Source organism: Canis lupus, chromosome 19 (genome assembly GCF_048164855.1).
Source record: "Canis lupus baileyi chromosome 19, mCanLup2.hap1, whole genome shotgun sequence".
Classification (NCBI taxonomy): domain Eukaryota; kingdom Metazoa; phylum Chordata; class Mammalia; order Carnivora; family Canidae; genus Canis; species Canis lupus.
The window spans coordinates 28,262,717-28,282,048 of NC_132856.1; the positions used below are offsets into that span (position 1 = coordinate 28,262,717).

General features: G+C 39.5%; 1 protein-coding gene across 4 annotated transcripts in view; it reads left to right on the forward strand.

Annotated features, from left to right (window-relative positions):
- Positions 1–19,332, forward strand: part of ADAMTS9 (ADAM metallopeptidase with thrombospondin type 1 motif 9) — a 160,440-nt gene that overhangs the window by 78,743 nt on the left and 62,365 nt on the right. For all 4 annotated transcript variants that reach the window (XM_072785511.1, XM_072785514.1, XM_072785513.1 and 1 more), the window contains 6 exons: positions 1,177–1,296; positions 4,115–4,219; positions 4,359–4,526; positions 6,598–6,867; positions 11,662–11,823; positions 14,090–14,266. In XM_072785511.1, coding sequence (XP_072641612.1) covers positions 1,177–1,296; positions 4,115–4,219; positions 4,359–4,526; positions 6,598–6,867; positions 11,662–11,823; positions 14,090–14,266 — 1,002 coding nt within the window. The remainder of the gene's footprint in view (positions 1–1,176; positions 1,297–4,114; positions 4,220–4,358; positions 4,527–6,597; positions 6,868–11,661; positions 11,824–14,089; positions 14,267–19,332) is intronic.

Consider the following 19,332-nt stretch of genomic DNA (forward strand, 5'->3'; position numbering starts at 1 on the left):
TATTGAGAGAGAGAGTGTGTTGTGTGAGCATGAGCTGGGAGAGGGGCAGAGGGAGAGGGAGAGAGGGAATCTCATGCAGACTCCACACTGAGCACAGAGCCTGACATGGGGCTCGATCTCACCACTCGGAAATCATGACCTGAGCCAAAATTGAGAGTCAGATGCTTAACTGACTGAACAACCCAGGAACCCACCCCCCCATCTTAACCATTTTGAAGTATACAGGGTTTTTTGTTTTTGTCTTTGTTGTTTTTGTATTTTGTATCCCATGAAGCAAGATCACAACCCAAGTGGAAACTAAGAGCCGGCTGCTCAACCAACTGAGCCACCCAGGTGCCCCTTAAGTATATATAGTTTAACAGTGCTTCTTTTCCCATTTTTTAATGAGGTCAGCTTTTTGTTGTTGAATTCTTGTTGTTCTTTATATTGTGGATTTCAACCCTTTCAGACATTTGATTTGCAAATATTTTCTCCAATCCCGTAGTGGGTTGCCTTTCCACTCTGCTGATGGTGTCCAGTGATGCAGAAGTTTTTAATTGTGATAAAATAAAACTTGTCTTTCTTTTGTTGTCTGTGCTTGTGGTAGCATATCCAAGAAATCATTACTAAATTCCATGTCACAAAACTTTTAGATAATCTTTTCTTCTCAGAGTTTTATAATTTTAGTTCTTGATCTATTTGGGGTTAATTTTTATGTATAGTATGACTTAGGAGTTCAGCTTCATGCCTTTGCATATAGATAGCCACTTGTCTCATGGCCGTTTTTTAAAGAGAGCATTCTTTTCCCCCATTGAATTATTAGAACTTTGTTGGAAATTGCTTGGCCATCGATGTATGAGTTTATTGCTGGATTCAGTTTTTTCTCTTCTGTTTTTGATGATTGTAGCTTTGGAGACAGTTTTGACATAGGGATGTATCAAGTCACAGTCAAGGAGTGGAACTCCTACAAATATAATTCCAGTGGGAGGTAGAACTAATTCTGAGCATCAAAGGGGTAATTGATGAATATAATTTGAGCAGAGCAGGATTACCCACTTTTACTTAATTTCTCTGGGTGCCAGCTCTCTGTTCCACTATGATGGAAATTTTTTTTTCTTGTAGAGTATTATGGGTAAAGTAAGGAAAGAGAAAATTTGCTGAAATGTGCATACCTTTTGTTGTATTTCTTTCCCTCAGTGCAGTGTCACTTGTGGACAAGGATACCAGTTAAGAGCAGTGAAATGCATCATTGGGACTTATATGTCCGTGGTAGATGACAATGACTGCAATGCAGCAACTAGACCAACTGATACCCAGGTAAGTCTCCTTTGTCCAACTCAGTTCTTGGCTTTGGGCAGCAAGGGACTAGAATTTGCCAGGGGTTCAGTCAAATTTGAAGCCCTTCCATAGTAAGTATGTAGGTAGAGCACCAGGTTGATTCTCTAAATTGTCCAGATTTACCTCTTTGCTACATCTTGAATCTTGATGTACTAGTTTCATTTTTCTCTGGTTATTTGAAGTGTATACGTAGATTTGATTTGATTCTGATTTTCATTTTTTTTATTGGATAGCAAATGTTGGTTGTTTGGCTTTGTTTTCTTGAACTCAAACTTTTTTTTTTTAATGGTTTCAACATAGGGCTTAGCAGATAGCATTGTATGTTCAGGCAGCAGTATGCTGGAGTTGGTCTGTACTGACTCACAAGAATTTTTGCAAGCTGGTTGCTAAATATAGGCATTGGTAAAAATTGAAGATATAAGCCTGTAATTAAATAGATGGTATTTAAAGCTGATAAATACTCCAACCTTATCACTTTCTCATTGCTTTACTATTATCTTTGATCTTGAGGTTATTTACATTTACATATATATCTGTATGGTGGAAATACTAAATAGTGGTGAGCTATTGCACATCTCTTCCCAAGTCTGTGTTTATCGACATCATATTGGTAGCTTGAAATTGGCTATGATGAGAGTATTTATACCCCAGAAATCAGCAAATGCTGTAAGTCAGGGTTTAAATTATTTTTTTAGACTTCAGAAAGGGATACAGAAAATGATAACAATGTAGATTATGCATTAATGCCTTAAAGAGTCTCATGTCTATGGTTGTTACATTGTAAATAACACAAAAAAATAAGGAAATACCCTTCTGGCATTTGGAAATTATTGTCTGATTTGGCACAGGAGTCATTCATATCATTCATGTCATTCATGAATAGAGTTCTGACATACATCTTGATTGTTTCCCTGTCACCTTACTCTCCAACATAAAATATCAACTCTCATTCATGTTAGAACTGCAGTTATTCAGCAACTACAACCATACCGTGGCAACAGATCCAAGAATTCAACAAAAAGGGATCCCTGGGTGGCGCAGCGGTTTGGCGCCTGCCTTTGGCCTAGGGCACGATCCTGGAGACCCAGGATCGATTCCCACATCGGGCTCCCGGTACATGGAGCCTGCTTCTCTCTGCCTGTGTCTCTGCCTCTCTTTCTCTCTCTGTGACTATCATAAATAAATAAAAATTAAAAAAAAATATTTAAAAAAAAAAAAGAATTCAACAAAAATCAGTGAAAGTATTCTGTGTGACTCAATTGACTATATGGAATTTAAAAGAAATAATTTTATATATTATTCTTATATGTAAATTGTGTGCTATCTATATCCTTTATATCTGTAAAATTTATGATCAAACATCTATATACACTTGTAGATATATATCACATGTAATGTGTGTATGTATATATATATATATATAAGCACATTTCTACAAACACACACATGCACATCTTTTTTCTCAAGAAAGCCAATTGACCATCACTTCCAGCACCTTCCTTATTTATGGAAAGAGACTATGTAAAGAGAAGACTTGGGTTTGTATATCAGTTTTGCTGATTGCCAAAGACAGGAATATTGCCAAAGACATTATTCAAACCCTGACTATGCCCAGAGCTCATGCTCTGAGGCCCCATCTGGCATGTCCTGCTTCGGTTCTGAGGGCCTCAGTCTGCCACATTTCCACATGTGTTGTTAATGGATGAAGAGTGTCAAAAAGTAAATGAATATAGCAGTGTTGTTCATCTTGTCATTGATCAATGATAAAATACCACTTGTGACTGTTGTCATCTTTCTTTTTTTTTTTTTTTACTTTACTGTAATGTTCTAAACCACATGTTTAATGCCTGCAAAATGTTAGCAATTACATCTAAACAGTCATGAAGTGAGGATTTAGCAACTCCCTTAGGGATTCAAAATACACATTTCTTCCTAAACTATTTTGTAACATCCGATGAAGTCTTGGGCAGTTCCCACAGTTAAAGCATATGGAAAATTTCTTGAGATTTTCTTTGGACCATGGGCAGAAGATTAACAGGTTCTGGAGCCAAGTAATAGAATTTCTCCATTTGGTTTGTAAGCTCCCTAATATCAGGCTCAGCAGTGAGCTTACTACTCTTTGCACCATGCCTGGCACATCTCAGGCATTTAATCAAAGAATATTTGCTAAATTGTAAGCAAGTACCATTTCTGTTTTCCCATCTATAAATCTGAAAATGCTTTCTACATCCAGATAATCTTAATTCATCATAGGGATTTCTTCTGAGTGGTTGAGGAGTGTTATATACATTTCAGGCATTGGCATATTGAATACACTTCTTAGATCTAGATTTGACCATCAACACCGTTGGAGTTCTCTTTAGGTGAACTTGGAAAATCAGTTCATGAGTAACAAATTCTGATTAGGGAATTAATTGAAATGTGCAAACAGAATTTGGTCTTCAGAATTTTAAACAATTGACAGTTGACATTTTGAGATGATATCCTGTTCTTTCCCAATGTATGTGCCATTTTACAATAACTTTTTCTTTTTCCACTTGAACAGGTAAATAACTATCGTATTAAAAATTATAGGTCAACCCCTGCCCTATATCAGTACACTCATAGAGTGACTCAGATCACACTCCATTTTATAGTTGAAAACACTGTGGCTGACAGATGACATGTGATTGTCCCAGAATCACACAGAAATCCGAGGCATCAGAATTCTTAGCCCTTAAGTTTTTATTTGCGTTGACCATTAATGTGTGCATGAACTTCAAGGTAACCTTGGCCTTTTTCCCTCTCTCACATCTAGGACTGTGAATTACCATCTTGTCACCCACCCCCAGCTGTCCCGGAAGCAAGGAGAAGCACACACAGTGCACCAAGAACCCAGTGGCGATTTGGGTCTTGGACACCAGTAAGAAATAGAAGGAAGACATAGAGAAGGGTGGAAGGGGAGGCAGAGGTTCTCTGACATGACTGTAGGAAGTGGGTTACTGTCCAGTGAATCATCGTTTCAAAATAACATACCTGCCTTATTTTACTTCAACACTCAGTGCTCAGCCACTTGTGGAAAAGGTACTCGGATGAGATACGTCAGCTGCCGGGATGAGGACGGCTCTGTGGCTGACGAGAGCGCCTGTGTAACCCTGCCTCGACCAGTGGCAAAGGAAGAATGTTCTGTGACCCCCTGTGGGCAGTGGAAGGCTTTGGACTGGAGCCCTGTAAGCAAGTGGATTCTTTGGAATTGGGAAATGACTGGGGGAACCATAAGCGGATAACTAGGGACAGGTCCCAGATGTCGACGGGTATTATTTTACAATTGGACTTAGTCTGTGATTTAAATTATTTTGCCTTATCTGTGTACAGCTGGTATGAATCTTAACCAGATGTGCAAGAAATGGATGTTGTTAAAACGTGTGAATCAGTATGTAGTTTACATATGCCCCATCCTGGTGGATTGAGTGGAAATATTCATGTTAATTGAGTCACATGAGAATATAATCAGCAGGTGGAGTACCAAAAGGGCCAGGGAGAAGAGGGGAGTAAGGAGAGGGCCTCTTACCTTGAGTCTGGATGCCTCCTGTAATCCCAGACTCTTAAAGTCCAGTGGCTCTTGGCTTCCCTGTCAAAAGTGGGAAGTGGAACCCCCCCGCCCCCCCATCCAGTACCACGGGCTCGGCCTCCTGTGCACACCAGGCACCATCTATGGGCTTTTATAAAAGTAGAAAAACCTTTGTCGGGGCACCTGCGTGGCTCAATGAGTTAAGCGTCTAACTCTTGATTTCCACTCAGGTCATGATCTCAGGGTTGTGGACTGGAGCCCTCTGTTGGGCTCTGCACTCAGTGTGGAGTCTGCTTGTCTCTCTCCTTCTGTTCCTTCTCATGCTCCATCCCTCCCTCCCACTCTCTCTCCCATAAATAAATAAATAAATAAATAAATAAATAAATAAATAAATAAATCTATCTTAAAAAAAAAAAGAAAAACCTTCGTCTTCAGGCAGCTCCCACTTTCTGCCTTGCAAAAATCCCAGAACCCAGGAAATGCAAAGCTTAGGATAGATGAGAAGAGGCCATAAGGAAAATAGAGAATTAATATCTCAATAAATATCGTAACATATGTATAAGTTTGAGCAATAGTTTCAAGAAAAGCCATGTAAAAATCTGGATCTTGACATTTACTGGCTGCATGACCTTGAGCAGTCTGGTTAAAGTCTTTGAGCCTCAGTTTTTTCTTAAAAGACCAAAACAGAATACCTACTACCTACCTTACAAGATGGTTGTATTACTTGAGATTGCTTATGTTAAATGCTTAGTACAAAGTAGGTGCTCAATAAATGGTAGATAATCTCACTGTTGTGCCTTGAGCTATCAGTCTGTCCATCCGCCCATCCATCCATCCATCCATCCATCCATTAAATATGTCTATCTGTGCATCAGATATTTATAAAATCTTAGTGTAGAAAAAGCAGTGAACAGCAAATAATAAAGCCCAGCCTTTATGGAGATTACTCTGATGGAGGTTCTAATAAATGAACAAATAAAGAAATATATAGATATAGCAACAAACACAGACAAGTGCTAGAAAAATGTCAAGCAGAGTAAAGGCATAGGGAATTATGGGATGTGCTATTAGGGTGGCCAGAGAAGGCCCAACAGCACATTGAGCAAGATTTGAATGAAGTGAGTGAGTGAGCCATGTGGACATCTATGTTGTACGGGAAAAGGTACAGCAGGTGCAAAGATCCTAAGTAGGGAGTATTCTTGGCATGTTCAGGAAACATCCATAAGCTCAGTTTAACTGAAGTGCAGTAACTAGAGAATGACAAGGGATGGGTCAAGGAGGTAGCCAGTGGCCATACAGAGGGCCTTCCAGGCCAAGATGAGGACTCTGGACATTATTCAAAGTGAATTGGGAAGTCACTGGAGAGAATCATGATCTTTATTGTAAGGGTCATGGTTTGTGATATGTGAGCAGATGTGGGCTGGGGCAGAGAATGTCAAGTTTGTAAGTAGGATCCCAGCTGAAAAGCCATTGCAGGCATCCTGGCAGGGGCAGGTGACAATGGAGATGATGGGAAGTGGCTGGATTGGGGGTGTATTGTGACTACTGAGCTGACAGGATTTCTCAGTGAAATGACTGTAGGGTGGAAAGACAAGGGAGCAGACAAGGATGACGCCAAGCTTTGGGGCCTGAGCAGCTGGGTGAGCAGTGGGCCTTTCGCAGAAAATGCACATTGATAGATCTGTGACAGCCAGTGACCAATCCTTTCTCTTTCTGGATGTTCAACGTAGTGCTCTGTGACGTGTGGGCAAGGCAGGGCGACCCGGCAAGTGGTGTGTGTCAACTACAGTGACCACGTGATTGATCAGAGTGAGTGTGACCCAGATTACATCCCAGAAACCGACCAGGACTGTTCCACATCACCATGCCCTCAGCGGACCCCAGACAGTGGTCTCGCTCAGCACCCCTTCCAGAGTGAGGATTACCGCCCCAGAAGCCCCGGCCCCAGCCGCACCCACGTGCTTGGTGGAAACCAGTGGAGGACTGGCCCCTGGGGAGCAGTGAGTATTCCCTGAAGTCTTTCTCTAACTTGCTTTCTTCTGTTTCACGCATTCAGCTTTTGGAAGCAAACAGATTAGAAACACCTTTGAAGCCTTTTTTCTCACAAGGGATTGGCATTGTACATTTTCATCTGTTTCAGGTGAACCCTAATGGGTTTGTTGCAGTCCCTGAAAAGGTGCCCCCAGATACTGTCTGCAGGCACCTACAAGCTGCCTTAGCTGGGGTTGGGGGGTGTCACAGCCGGGCAAAAGATCAAGTGGCTTCTAGGCCGTACTGTGAAGACCATATTGATGAATCCCAGGGACTAAGGTGACAGGCAGCTCCTACCCATAAGGAAATTAAATGGACAGAGTAAAAAAAAAAAAAGAGTAGTAGTTCATTGTCCTGGATTGGGGGGGAGGGGCAACATGAATCTGGATAATTCTAGAAGTACCATAACCTAATGGTTAACAGTACAGACTCTGAGCAAAGATGCCTCTGTTTTAGCCAAGGACTTACACTTTCAAATTCTGAGGTCTTTAGTGGGTTCCATATTCTCCATGAGCCTCAGTTCCTTGTTTGTGAAATAAAGTTAACAATAACCCCAGCTTTTCTGGGTTGTTGTAGGAAATAAATGTGATATACAAATAAAGTGCTCTGTGTGCTGCCTGCCCCAGAGTAAGAACTTTCTCATTATTCTTATCGTTGTCCTTCATGTTAGGAAGACCTTGAAAAATATTTAATATTCACAGAGAAAATATGCTTTGAATCTTTTTGGGTTTTTTTACTGAATAATTTCCTCCAAATAATTGTGGTATACTGGACGTGTCTAATGGAACTGCAGGAGGGGTAAGGTAGAAAGGGACCCTGCATAGATGTGGGGAGAAGGTGTCTAAGAATCACTCTGGGGTCTTCATTTTAATTGTTTACTATTAGTTCCCTTCTCGTACCACTAATTGTGTTTAATTATTTCTGAACTAAAAAGCATTAGAAGGAAACTCTGTTTCCCACGGTGGTTATGTTTCAGTAAATGAGATTTTCCTTTCCTGTGAATACTGATTAGCCACCGAGCATTTTCACCCACTGCAAGTCCTGGTTGTATGCAGAACATCTGCCGCAAGGCCCAGGACCTTCTCTCCCATCCTCCTTGCTTGCTTTCCACTTTAAGTCCTTTGCCGGGGTTAAAAGAGATTTGTGTGCAAAGAAGTTAAAGAGTGATCAAGAGAAGTAATCACTGATTGTCCTACAATGTTTCTGGTTGAAAAATTTAAAAACTCTCTTGTATATTCTAATGATAGCACTCAAACTCTTTAAAAAAAAAAAAGTTAAATCTATTCTTACTTAGGACAACATTTGGAGATGATGCATTCTTTTAAAATTGAATGATCATGCCCTTGGGCAGTATTCCCAATTAAGGAGGATTAAGTAACCTTTTTGCAGCAATGGGCAATACCATTCTTTTCCTCATTGTGCCTGTTTTTTGTTTGGGGATTTTTTTTTTTTCCTAAATTAAGTGAGGCTGAAGATGGACTATGTGATTTTTTTCAGCTCTAGCTTGATGTGGCTAACCTGCTCCCAGGAGTTTGTGGAATGTACGTGCATCTTTGCTTGGTGCAGTACACAAACTGTGTGATTCTTTCCTGTTTCCCATGGCAGGAAAAGCAGGAAAGAGTCCTAAACACTGAAGAATGGGAACCTAATGTTTTCAGTGGGTTGTGCAATAAAAGCCTCATTTTATAGTACATTTCTGCACGAACCTGAATCCTCTGTGAGTTTTTCCCCCATGTTACCAATCAGGAGTCTCTGGTTATGAACAGAAGAAAAGAAGCTGACTCAAGTGAAAATGAAATGAGCAAACAAAACTTTTCATTTGGCCCCTGTAGAGACAGAGAGCAGTGCATCTTTAGGGATCCAGCTCAGGAGTTGGCAAATCTTTTTTTGCAAACAGCCAGATAATATTGTCTGTGATGTGGATCGCATAGTCTCTGTCACGACTAACCAGCTATGCTGTTGTATCACAAAAGGAGGTGTAGACAATATGTAAATGAATGGGCAAGGCTCTGTTCCAATAAAACTTTATTTATGAAACAGGTAGCAGGTCATATTTGGCCCTTATACTGTATCTTGCCAACTCCTATCTAGATGGAGCAGAAATTAGACTATAATTACCATAGGGAGTTTCTTAGAAGTCTTAATGAATCCCTTTAACTCTCATCTACCCTGCTCGGGATTCAGATCTCAGGAAAGTCTCATGGGCCTGGCTTGTTCCACTTGCCCACTCATTGACCAGGGAAGGGCAGTGCATTTTACTAGATAGTGCCACCATTGGGGAAGAAATGATTTCTTTAAGGAGAATTGGGCTGCCAGATATCAGGGGAAGTATCCTAGGCTGTAGGAAAAACATGTCTATCACCTCTTGCTCCTGCAAAGACCATTCTTTCTTATCTTGGCCAGTGTGGATGATGGGTGCAGGTTTTATTCAAAGAAATGTTTACCTAGGAAAATATGTCATCTTAAAAGGACAGGAAGATTGCAGCAGGGTGCCTGGGTGACTCAGTCCAGAAAGAGTCTGACTCTTGGTTTTGGCTCACGTCTTGACTTTGTGGTTGTGGGATGGAGCTAGGCGTTGGTCCCTGTGCTCAGTGCAGGGTCTGGTTCAATTCTCTGTCCCCCTCTCCCTCAAATAAATAAATAAAATCCTTCTAAAAAATTATGGGAAGACTGTTAACAAAAGAAGTGGCAGGTGAAATTCTGTGACTTCGGATAGAACTAAGAATCTCTGTTAATTAACAGGAAAAAAATGACCAAATTGAACCTGGAGAAAAATTATGTAGTACACTTACTTGTCCTTGGGATTATAAAGACCCGAACAGGCCCTGGGTTTAGATAGTTCAAGACTGTGCAGTGTAGTTGCCTGGCCCCAGCTAAGCCTTATCTCCATCTCTTTGGTCAGATTTTCAGTAGGAAGCATCTGATTGGTCACTGGGCAGCCGTGGATTGGTTGGCCTTGGATCAAATGACCAGTTTTGCTCCCATCAGCCATATTGGAGGGATGGTAGCATGTGGTTTACAGAGCTGGTGTCTCCAGTAACTTTAACTGGACGAGGCAGTACATCCTGTGACTGGTGCTATGGGAGTTAACAGAAACACAAGTTATGGCACTGAACCATCCTTTAAGGAGTTTACCATTTCATTGAGGCAGTGATGCTCACAGATGACATAGTAAAAGCATGATACAAGATTGTATTATCAAGGGAAAAACTCAAGAGCCAGAATATATATTACAAATGTACTTACAATATGGAAGTTCCTTCCTAACATTATAAATTCTGGTCCCCAAAGTTAATTAAAATAATGATTCTGTAATATCTATTATGTCCTAAGCAGTTTAAAAATAGAAAATAAGTATGTTCAAGTTTAGAGTCATTAGATCAGAATCCTCAGAGACTAGGATGGAATTTTTATAAATCAGAAGTTGCCTAAATGTTTTCTCAGAGAAAAGTCATAAATCCATTTTCCTGTTTTAACATTTTAAAATTAAACCCAATGTATTTTAAAGTAATGCATAATTTGTCCAGTATAAGCAGGGAATTTGAGCTTAGGTCCCATGCAGTAAGCCCAAAAATACATTCACAGCTTTATTTGGAAGAAGCTGACCAGCAAGAAGCATTGTCTGCAGGTGTTTTGAAATAACCCTGGTTTGAGCTAGAGTTCGGTAGAAAGTACAAACCTGTCATCAGAACCCAGCAGTAAAAAAAAAAAAAAAAAAAGTTGCCAGTGCAGTTAGAGACTTAATAAATTATTCATGGGAATTGCATTGCTTTGAGACTAGTTGTTTTCTTTTATAGGCAAACTGATTTTACATGTTAAGGGTCAGAGTGAAGGATACTAGCAAACACATTGGTTTTCAAAAGATAAGGGCATTCTGGAAAGAAAAAAACACTCAAGATGTAGATAAATAAGAGAACTATGAGAAGCTTGGGTGGGAAATTAGCTGAAATGCAAACATAATTCTGTGACAGCCATGAGAGAGAGCAGTACACAGAAAGTGCCCCTGAAGAGAGGCTTGTCAATATGGAATCCAATTAAAGTCCTTGGGGAAGTAAAAAATATATTAAAAAACATATCATGCTGCCATCAGCCACTGAAGTCAAGGCTATTGTGGAGGGAGAGAAGGGAATACTCCCTGTGAGGAAATGATGTCTAAGTGGCAGTCTATGATGCTGTGGGTAATTGAATGAGTTTAATATGGAAGCTCAATTTTAACTAGTGGTGTATCATTAAGCATATAATTTGACCTCTGCATTTAAAGAGAAGTCCAATGTTGGTTCTAAATAAGCACTTGAGTTTTGAAAAGAAGAGTTTCTCAGTAGACTGTGGTGTCTTTTTTTTTTTTTTTTTTTTAGACTGCGGTGTCTGTTAACACCTCCGTACTTCTCAGGGACATGAAGGGGTTAAAAGGAGACAATAAATGGGACTGCTTTGGAAGTCACAAGGCATTATCACTCCTGGGGCATCTTTTGAACACCTGCTGAGGGCCTAACCTGTGCAAAGGAGAAGCCCTGTTGCTGCCATCCAGGTGTTGATAAGGGCATGTGCATGAGACGGCCCCACAGAAGGGAAATTCTCAAAAAAAAAAAAAAAAAAAAAAAAAGAAGGGAAATTCTCAGGCTTGCTCTTTGCCCATCATCCAGACAACTTGAGAACTCATTTTGTCACATTTGTCTCTGACTTTCCAACCAGCTATTTTTTACGTCCCTAAGGTGCAGATGGAGGTAGGGATTAACCTGCTGACTGATTTGTGATGTGTTCAGTGTTCCAGTACTTGTGCTGGTGGGTCCCAGCGGCGCGTGGTCGTGTGTCAAGATGAAAACGGATACACCGCCAATGACTGCGTGGAGAGGATAAAACCCGATGAGCAAAGAGCCTGTGAATCTGGCCCTTGTCCTCAGTGGGCTTACGGCAACTGGGGAGAGGTGAGAGACAGCCATCCATTTGTACATCCTTGGGGGAAAAAAAGCAGAGCAATTTTGCTGACCAAACTGTGCTGTTGTTCATAGCTTATTTTAAAGACAAAGAATGAGTTCTAGTGGAAGCTTCTGCAATTGAGATTAAGTAGGAGACCTGTCTTCATTCTGGACTATTATTTTAAGAGTGCGTTTATGATCAAGTAGAGACACCTTTTAAATACATGGGAGAGGAAAATTAGCAAAGCATGCAGATAAATGCTAGGTTGAATTGTTGGTTAACCTCTGATGAAAAAATGGATACTTTTAAGGTAATTGGAAACATGTGTTAAATTGGTCCAAGAAAGCATTGCCATCTTTTTCGTAGTTTTGGGGTGTTTGTGATGCACTCTTGTTCCCATGGCATATTTAAAATCCTTGATGAGACCAAATCCTAGTATCTCTAGTCCTTGATGAAACCAATATAAATAGGTGCTGTTATTCCCATTGGAGGTGATGCATTTTTTTTTGATGATCATCTCTTTATTCCTACATTTCTTTTTTTTTAATTTATTTTTTATTGGTGGAGATGATGCATTTTAATGATGGGAGAGAATAATTAGCTGAATAATATCAAATAATAAAATTCTTCAGCTGTTACCTTTCAAAAGTGGCATCTGATGACCAACGAGGGGCAGTAGAGTGTTTGGAACAGACAGAACTAGATTCCACTCCCAGCCCTGACCCTTACAAGCTTTGTGGCCTCGGCAAATTTTACAACTTTGCCAAATGTTTATAGCATCGTCTGTAAATGGGCATAATAATGGCACCAATTTATGACTACTCTCTGACATAGTGCGGGTCAGATACCTTGCACATAGTCTTCGATCAAAGTTAATTGCTATTATAATAATGATAATCATTATCATTACTACTACTACTACTGTTTATTGTTAGTATTACTGTTATTATCAAATGGGGTTGTGAGCTACTCTTCTGTGTAAGGTTTAGATGCTTATTGTTTTGTGTGTAATTAACCAAGGCTGTATCTCTCTACTCTTGAGTCCACAGGGAGAGCACATATTTAGAGCTTGTTGCATTGGTCTGTCTTGACTGTAAAATCTATAAAATAAAACATGAAGATTAACATCTTGGAGACCCCAGTGCCAAAAGAGGGGAAAAAGACAAGTGAGGTGGATGGGCATGTTAGTTCACACTCCTGGCTAACCGAAATCACGTGTCCACATTTCACATAATCCAGTAGTCATAGGCAGTCATAATGGAGCGTTCTGTTGACTTTCGTTGACAGTACGTCATTCTGGAGGGCTTTGCTGAAAGGCAGAAGGGAGAGTCAGGCTTCAAGACTCATGTATTATGGGTTTCCCAAAACTCCTCACAGAGTTATGTCCTGCGGGGCCTGTGATTAAGCTTCTGTAATTGGACCAAAGCCAGGAGAGTACACGCATTCACTGGGATGCTTGCTGTCAGCACAGACCAGATCATTCCAAATTCTGTGGGAGATCTGGCCTTGACACAGCAGGAAAGCCAAATGTCAGTGTTCCTGGATGTGAGCACGGCAGCACTGTCCAAGAAATACAACTTGTTCCTGCCTCAGAAGTTTGGGTCTAGCCAGAGTCAGAACTTTATCCAACATTCCCACCACATTGTTTATTCACCCCGGGGAAAATCGTCATTATCCTGAGATTCGGAGAGAGCGTAAAATATCGTAACGTCAAAAAGATCTATGGAGATTGGCGTCACAGAATAGCCAAAAGTTGGTGACAACTTCTTAGAAGTTACCAGAAAATAAAACCCACTAAGTCATTATGTCCTTTATTTGGTACTGGGTGGTTTGGGGAATTTTATTTGTTTGTTTGATTTTTTAGTTTCATAGCCATCAAAGAAAAGGCTGTAATCTTATGCTACTCACTTGCTATTGAATTGACCTTGATCAAGTTAATTAACTTCCTTTAAGCTCAGTTGTCCCATTTATAAAACGGGGCAGATAATTATAATCTCCTCTTGATGACAGAATGCCATAATGTTAAAAAGTATTTAGTCCAGGTGAAGAGGAAGCACTCAATAAAGAATATTTACCATTAAGATAGACAGTTCCATCCTATCATATATAATGCCTTGGTAATAGGACGTAGGTCTGCCTAGAGACTGACCTTGCCCAATGCTGTGATGGAGAATCTGTTAAGTTTCTGGTTAAGAAACTGTTCTTATGGGAAAGAAAATATAATTTGTCATTGGCCGTTCAGAGTGACCACAGCATTGCTTTCTCCTCTTCCAGTGCACTAAGCTGTGTGGTGGAGGCTTGCGGACAAGACTGGTGGTCTGTCAGCGGCCCAGTGGTGAACGGTTTCCAGATTTGAGCTGTGAAATCCTTGATAAGCCTCCAGATCGTGAGCAGTGTAACACACATGCTTGTCCTCAAGACGCTGCGTGGAATACTGGCCCTTGGAGTTCGGTACGGCCCTAACTATTAATGTTTGTTAACCAAACTATCTTAACTAACATACCCAATTCCAAGGTATTCTGGGGCACTCCTCTGCGGCAGATGATTGTCATACACTCAAGGGCATCCCTGAAACTGGGCTGTGGTCTATGGTTTTCTTCATGTTGACACACAACAGAATTAATTTTTTTGTGATTTTGCCAAAGTGACTTTACAGAATACATGTACCTCATAGAGGCCTGGGGCCAATGTCAAGGAGTAGCGTCTGTTTTTTTAGAAAAGCAAGACTGCGTATATAGATATTTCAAAGAAATGGAAAAAGTTCATGTAGTTATTAAGCTCCAAAGTGATTTAAGCAGACAACTCAATAGCAGACATTCTTTCCTTTCCTAAACTACAGGAGTTTTGACTTTTGGGGAAAGATACCTGTGTATTGAGGCCAAAGCAATTTTTTCTTCAGTGACTAATTTGCCTCTCTATGTGACTCGGGTACAGCTCTCATCACAATGACCACAAAGGTTGTACCCACAAAATACAGAAAATATTCTGAAAATGACCGACAACAGTGGACTGAGCGACTTGGTGCCTTTCAAGGTATCCAAAATGTTCTCTCTCATTCCCAAGACACAAAGCCCGTCGTTTGACGATTTTTTGCTCTGGTTCTAGGCTTCACTTGCTATCTGCTTAGCTGACACTGTGAGACAGGTTTGCCACTGTAAATACACTATGCAAACTTCTGGGGCAGCTCCTGGCAAACAGAAGGTCGCCTATATCAAAACAATACTTTGGCTAACGTTGTGTTATAATCTATGGAGCCGGTAGGGCTATTTCATGGAAATAGAGACAATGTGTCTGTAAATATACTAATTGCACTGAATATGAGTTTAGTATTACATGAAGTCATATCCACAAGCCTTTTTTATTCCTTAGGATTCTGAGGAAAAGTCTTAACTATTCCTGAAACCAGATAAAGAGCAGATTAACTGAAATGAAGTGACCAATACTGTTGCTTCTAACAGCCGAGGGTTTCAGGGTGTGAGACCGCATCTGCAGGTAGAACCTTGCTCTATAACCACTGTTCTTAGCATTAAGTAGAAGCCTAGAAAAATTTAGAGTATCATCTCTACTGGTACTATTTAGCTGGGCTGTAAGGCTTTGATTCACAAGCTTAAGAAATGCCATGCGGAGTCAGATGCATATTCACCTGAAGCATTTTGTCTGTAGTACTGGCACCCTCCCAAAATGAACGTTTTGAAAAAGATCAGAAACGACGATGGAATGTCAGGAACATCTTCTGGCGTTCCCAACTTCCCTAAGTCACCTATGACATATTTTTCATGAAATTTTCCCCCTTGAGCCCATTATATTTTTACCTGTTTACTTGGCCAACAGCCACACCACATCAGAGTTGTGTCTCAGAAACTACTCGCCCTCTAAAAAGTTGTTTTTCTTTAATTTTAACAACAACAAAAAAAATCTAACCTTCAGAGGGGGTGTGTGTGTGCATATACACAGACATAGAATATAATCATAGTATATACTGCATACATATATGTGTATATATACACATTATACACAATGTATAACATATATTATATGGGCTTCCATAGCATTCTCTTCCTTGAATGTTCTCTAAATACCACTCATTTTTTTTTACACAGGATCACCATCCTCTCCCACAGATATTTTCTTAAGAGCTTAAACGCTTAAATTTTTAAATCTGATCTACTAATTTAGCTGAAAACTTTAATATTTTTATTATAGTTGTTTTTCTTAACTCTGCACACAGTTTTCTGAAACACACACAGAAAAAGAGAGAGAAAGAGATGCTAATGCTCAATTATACACAGAAGAGAATACGTGGATTTTTAAAATATCTTTGCTGCCAATATGATTTCAATGCTTCCTTTGTAAAGTGATCGTTATTCGAGTATATATTTAAATGCCTCTAGGAGCAAAGCCACTTGTGCAAGGCTTCTAATTGTGATTTTTAAATAATGAAATCAAAAGCATTTTATTTAAATAGATACATCTGTAATATATTACTTAAATATATGTGTGTGAGGGCAGTCATTCAGATTCTTACTGTAGGACTTTGATTTTACTTTTATGTTGGTTTTTGTGGATGCTTTGGTACATTTCTGAGCAATTCTAAATTTAAGCATACCTCAGTGAATCGTGTTAATAGCCATAAAGCCACTCCTATGGTGCTTCATCATTGCAACTGACAGTGAAATTAACAACAAAAAGTATATTTGAGGTGCTAACACGTTGCTTTCTCTTGAAAGCAGACTCGATTTATTAGAGACCAAGAGTAGCAATTAGTCCTTCAGTAGGTTTGCTTTCTCTTCCCAGATTTTCACACTCTAGAGATAGTGTCCAGAAGCAACTACTGTGTGAGTAGGTCTTTTCCAAGGTCAAAATGGAGATGGCCTCATTCAACAATTGTTACTAAGGAGCAATATTTAGGAAAGAAATGCCAAATCACCATTAGCATGGCTGCCAGAGCCTCTAAAATGAGGCTTTGGTGAATGTCGGGTTCAAGTACCCATTTAGACCCTTACTACTGGCTCATGTCATTGCAGATTTAGAATCATAATGGTGAAAAACGTCCTCCAAAAATCCAGCCTTTCCTGTCCTCTTTTGAATGTGTCCTTGCACTCTTACTTGGTAATGTTCTGATTTCAAAATGAGGCTCTTACACCAATACACCTTTCTGTTGGCTCCTGCAGCCAGTCCGGGGAGCAGACTGAGGAGGGAATGCACACGGCCCATCACTAGACAATATGTTGGAAAGAGAGCTCTGTGCTATCAAACCACAGCAGAAAGTAGGTTAAAAATCCACAGCATTCTACAGTATGCAGATCCATCGAGATCATTAAAGTAACAGAGGTTGCAGGTGATGTCATCTCTCCAAGCTGGTCCTGTAGCATTCCCCTCTGCAGTGCCCTATGAGTCTGCTTGCTGGTCATCCTGGAGACTGTGGTTCTCCTTAGGAGAAACTGCTTGTTTGGGTTTTTCATGACAAACCTAAAAGTGTTCTCTGAGCCTTGCTTTAGGTGCTTTGGAAAAATGCTTGTCGACCCGAATAATGAGAATTTATGAGCTCACAAAGGAACCGTGCTTTTGTTTCTGCCTGGCCAACTTACGAATTTGTGTCTACCTCATTTTCATATTAAAGTTTGCAGCTTCCTTAGGTAGGAAGAGAAAAATGTCTGACAACAGTATTTTATCACCTCACTGCATCTATCTCTAGCAAAAATAAAGACTGTAAATATCACTACCATACTTTCTGAATACAGTTTTGAGCAGCCGAGCCTAGTATTATCTGAATATTTTGAGCAGTACAGATTTCTATGTTTATATAATAAAGCATATTTATTTTTCCATGTTATTTAATTTTATATACAATGTTTAAAAATCAGTGTTTATCAGCAGACTGTAAAGGCAAATAGGCTATGTGAATTAGAAATGCATGTATATGTTTCTCTTGGTTTTAAAAAGATACATTTTAATTTTGTAAATCTGCTCCACCTGTACGTCCCTCTCCCAAATCTGAGTGGCCACCTGGCAAGCTTTATGTAATTGGGTAGTTTAAAATGTGTATTTTAAAGGGATCCTTAAAAAAATTCTGAATTGGTGATATAAACAAAAATATACGAGGCTTAACATTTTGTTGGTTTTTTTTTCTTTTCCTCGTACTGTTGTCCTGATTCACTGAGTCTCAACTATGAAATGTGAATGCTCCATTTATTGAATTTGTAGATAATAATAAAACATAGCCAGAAGACAAAACAAGTGATTAAAAGACATGGTTCTAAACATGTAAAAAGAGCTAGGGACAGGAAAACACTAACCTAATGTGCACAAATTTGATCACACCTTACTCTTTGTGTTCAGATAACTATAAAAGACTTCAGCATTTGTCAATTTTGTTATTTGTTCACCTGCAATACATTTCAGAAAGAATTGCTTATTAAAGAAAAATAAAATGTGGTCTCAGTAAACTTGGAAGTTTTAAGAGAGCCTGCAGTTTTGAAAAAATTGTACATCATAAAGATGACCCCTGACACTCCTTGGTTCCACATGCCCCTACTGAGCCTCCATTCCACATGTGGTTTAGAACAGTAATTGAGGCTTGAAAGGCCCCAAATCAGGGAGACCCTTACATGCATGTAAGGTTTATATAAGGTGTGAAATAAGTTAGGTTCTCCAAAGCAGATGATGATAGCTAACTTTTACTGAGTATTTACTATACACCAAGCCAAGTTAAGCAAACACACATCGTATTTACCCCCATATTACCCCATGACGGTAGCACTCTTATGAATCCATTTGACTATGTGATCATCTTAATAAGATGATCAATCTTATAGATGATCAATCTATAATAAGACATCAATGTCACTGCACTGATGATACCGATCCTGCTTCATCTGATAGAAACAGCCCATATTCAGAATGAGATTTTTATACTCCTGTTGATATTCAAAAATAAAGGGTATACCTAAAACTCAGACACCAGGAACCTCAACATTATTTGCCTAATATTGACATTGCCCATTTGACTCCAGCCACAGAAAATCCAAATTTATTTCTGTATGGGTGAATTCCCATAACCAGTTGTTATAAACACTTCAGACAACTGGTTATATTTTGGGAATAGTAGAACACATCTCTTTCATTTTAATGTTATCACATCAGCCAGATTAGGAGGATGATACAAAGATTTTGACTGTAAGGACTATCACATTGCAAAATGCATACTCATTTTTCATAAACATAAGAATTTTTTTTACTAATGAAGACACAGCTTAAATATACAGCTAGTGCCTTTTAAAAAAGAAATAAGCACATTATTGAGCTAAGAGGTTTTTTTTTTTAATCAAAACAAGTGAAACGCCTGCATCTATCTCATTGGAGTTAAAACTTAGCCAGCTTTTTGTTTTTCATTGTTTACAGTGATTGTGTGCCTATGGGAGACTCTGTTCCTGCCTCCTGACAGCTGATATTTCGTGATAGCTTGACAGATTTCTATTTTTGCAGTTTTTAAAAGTCCAAAGGTGGGGGAAGCAGGG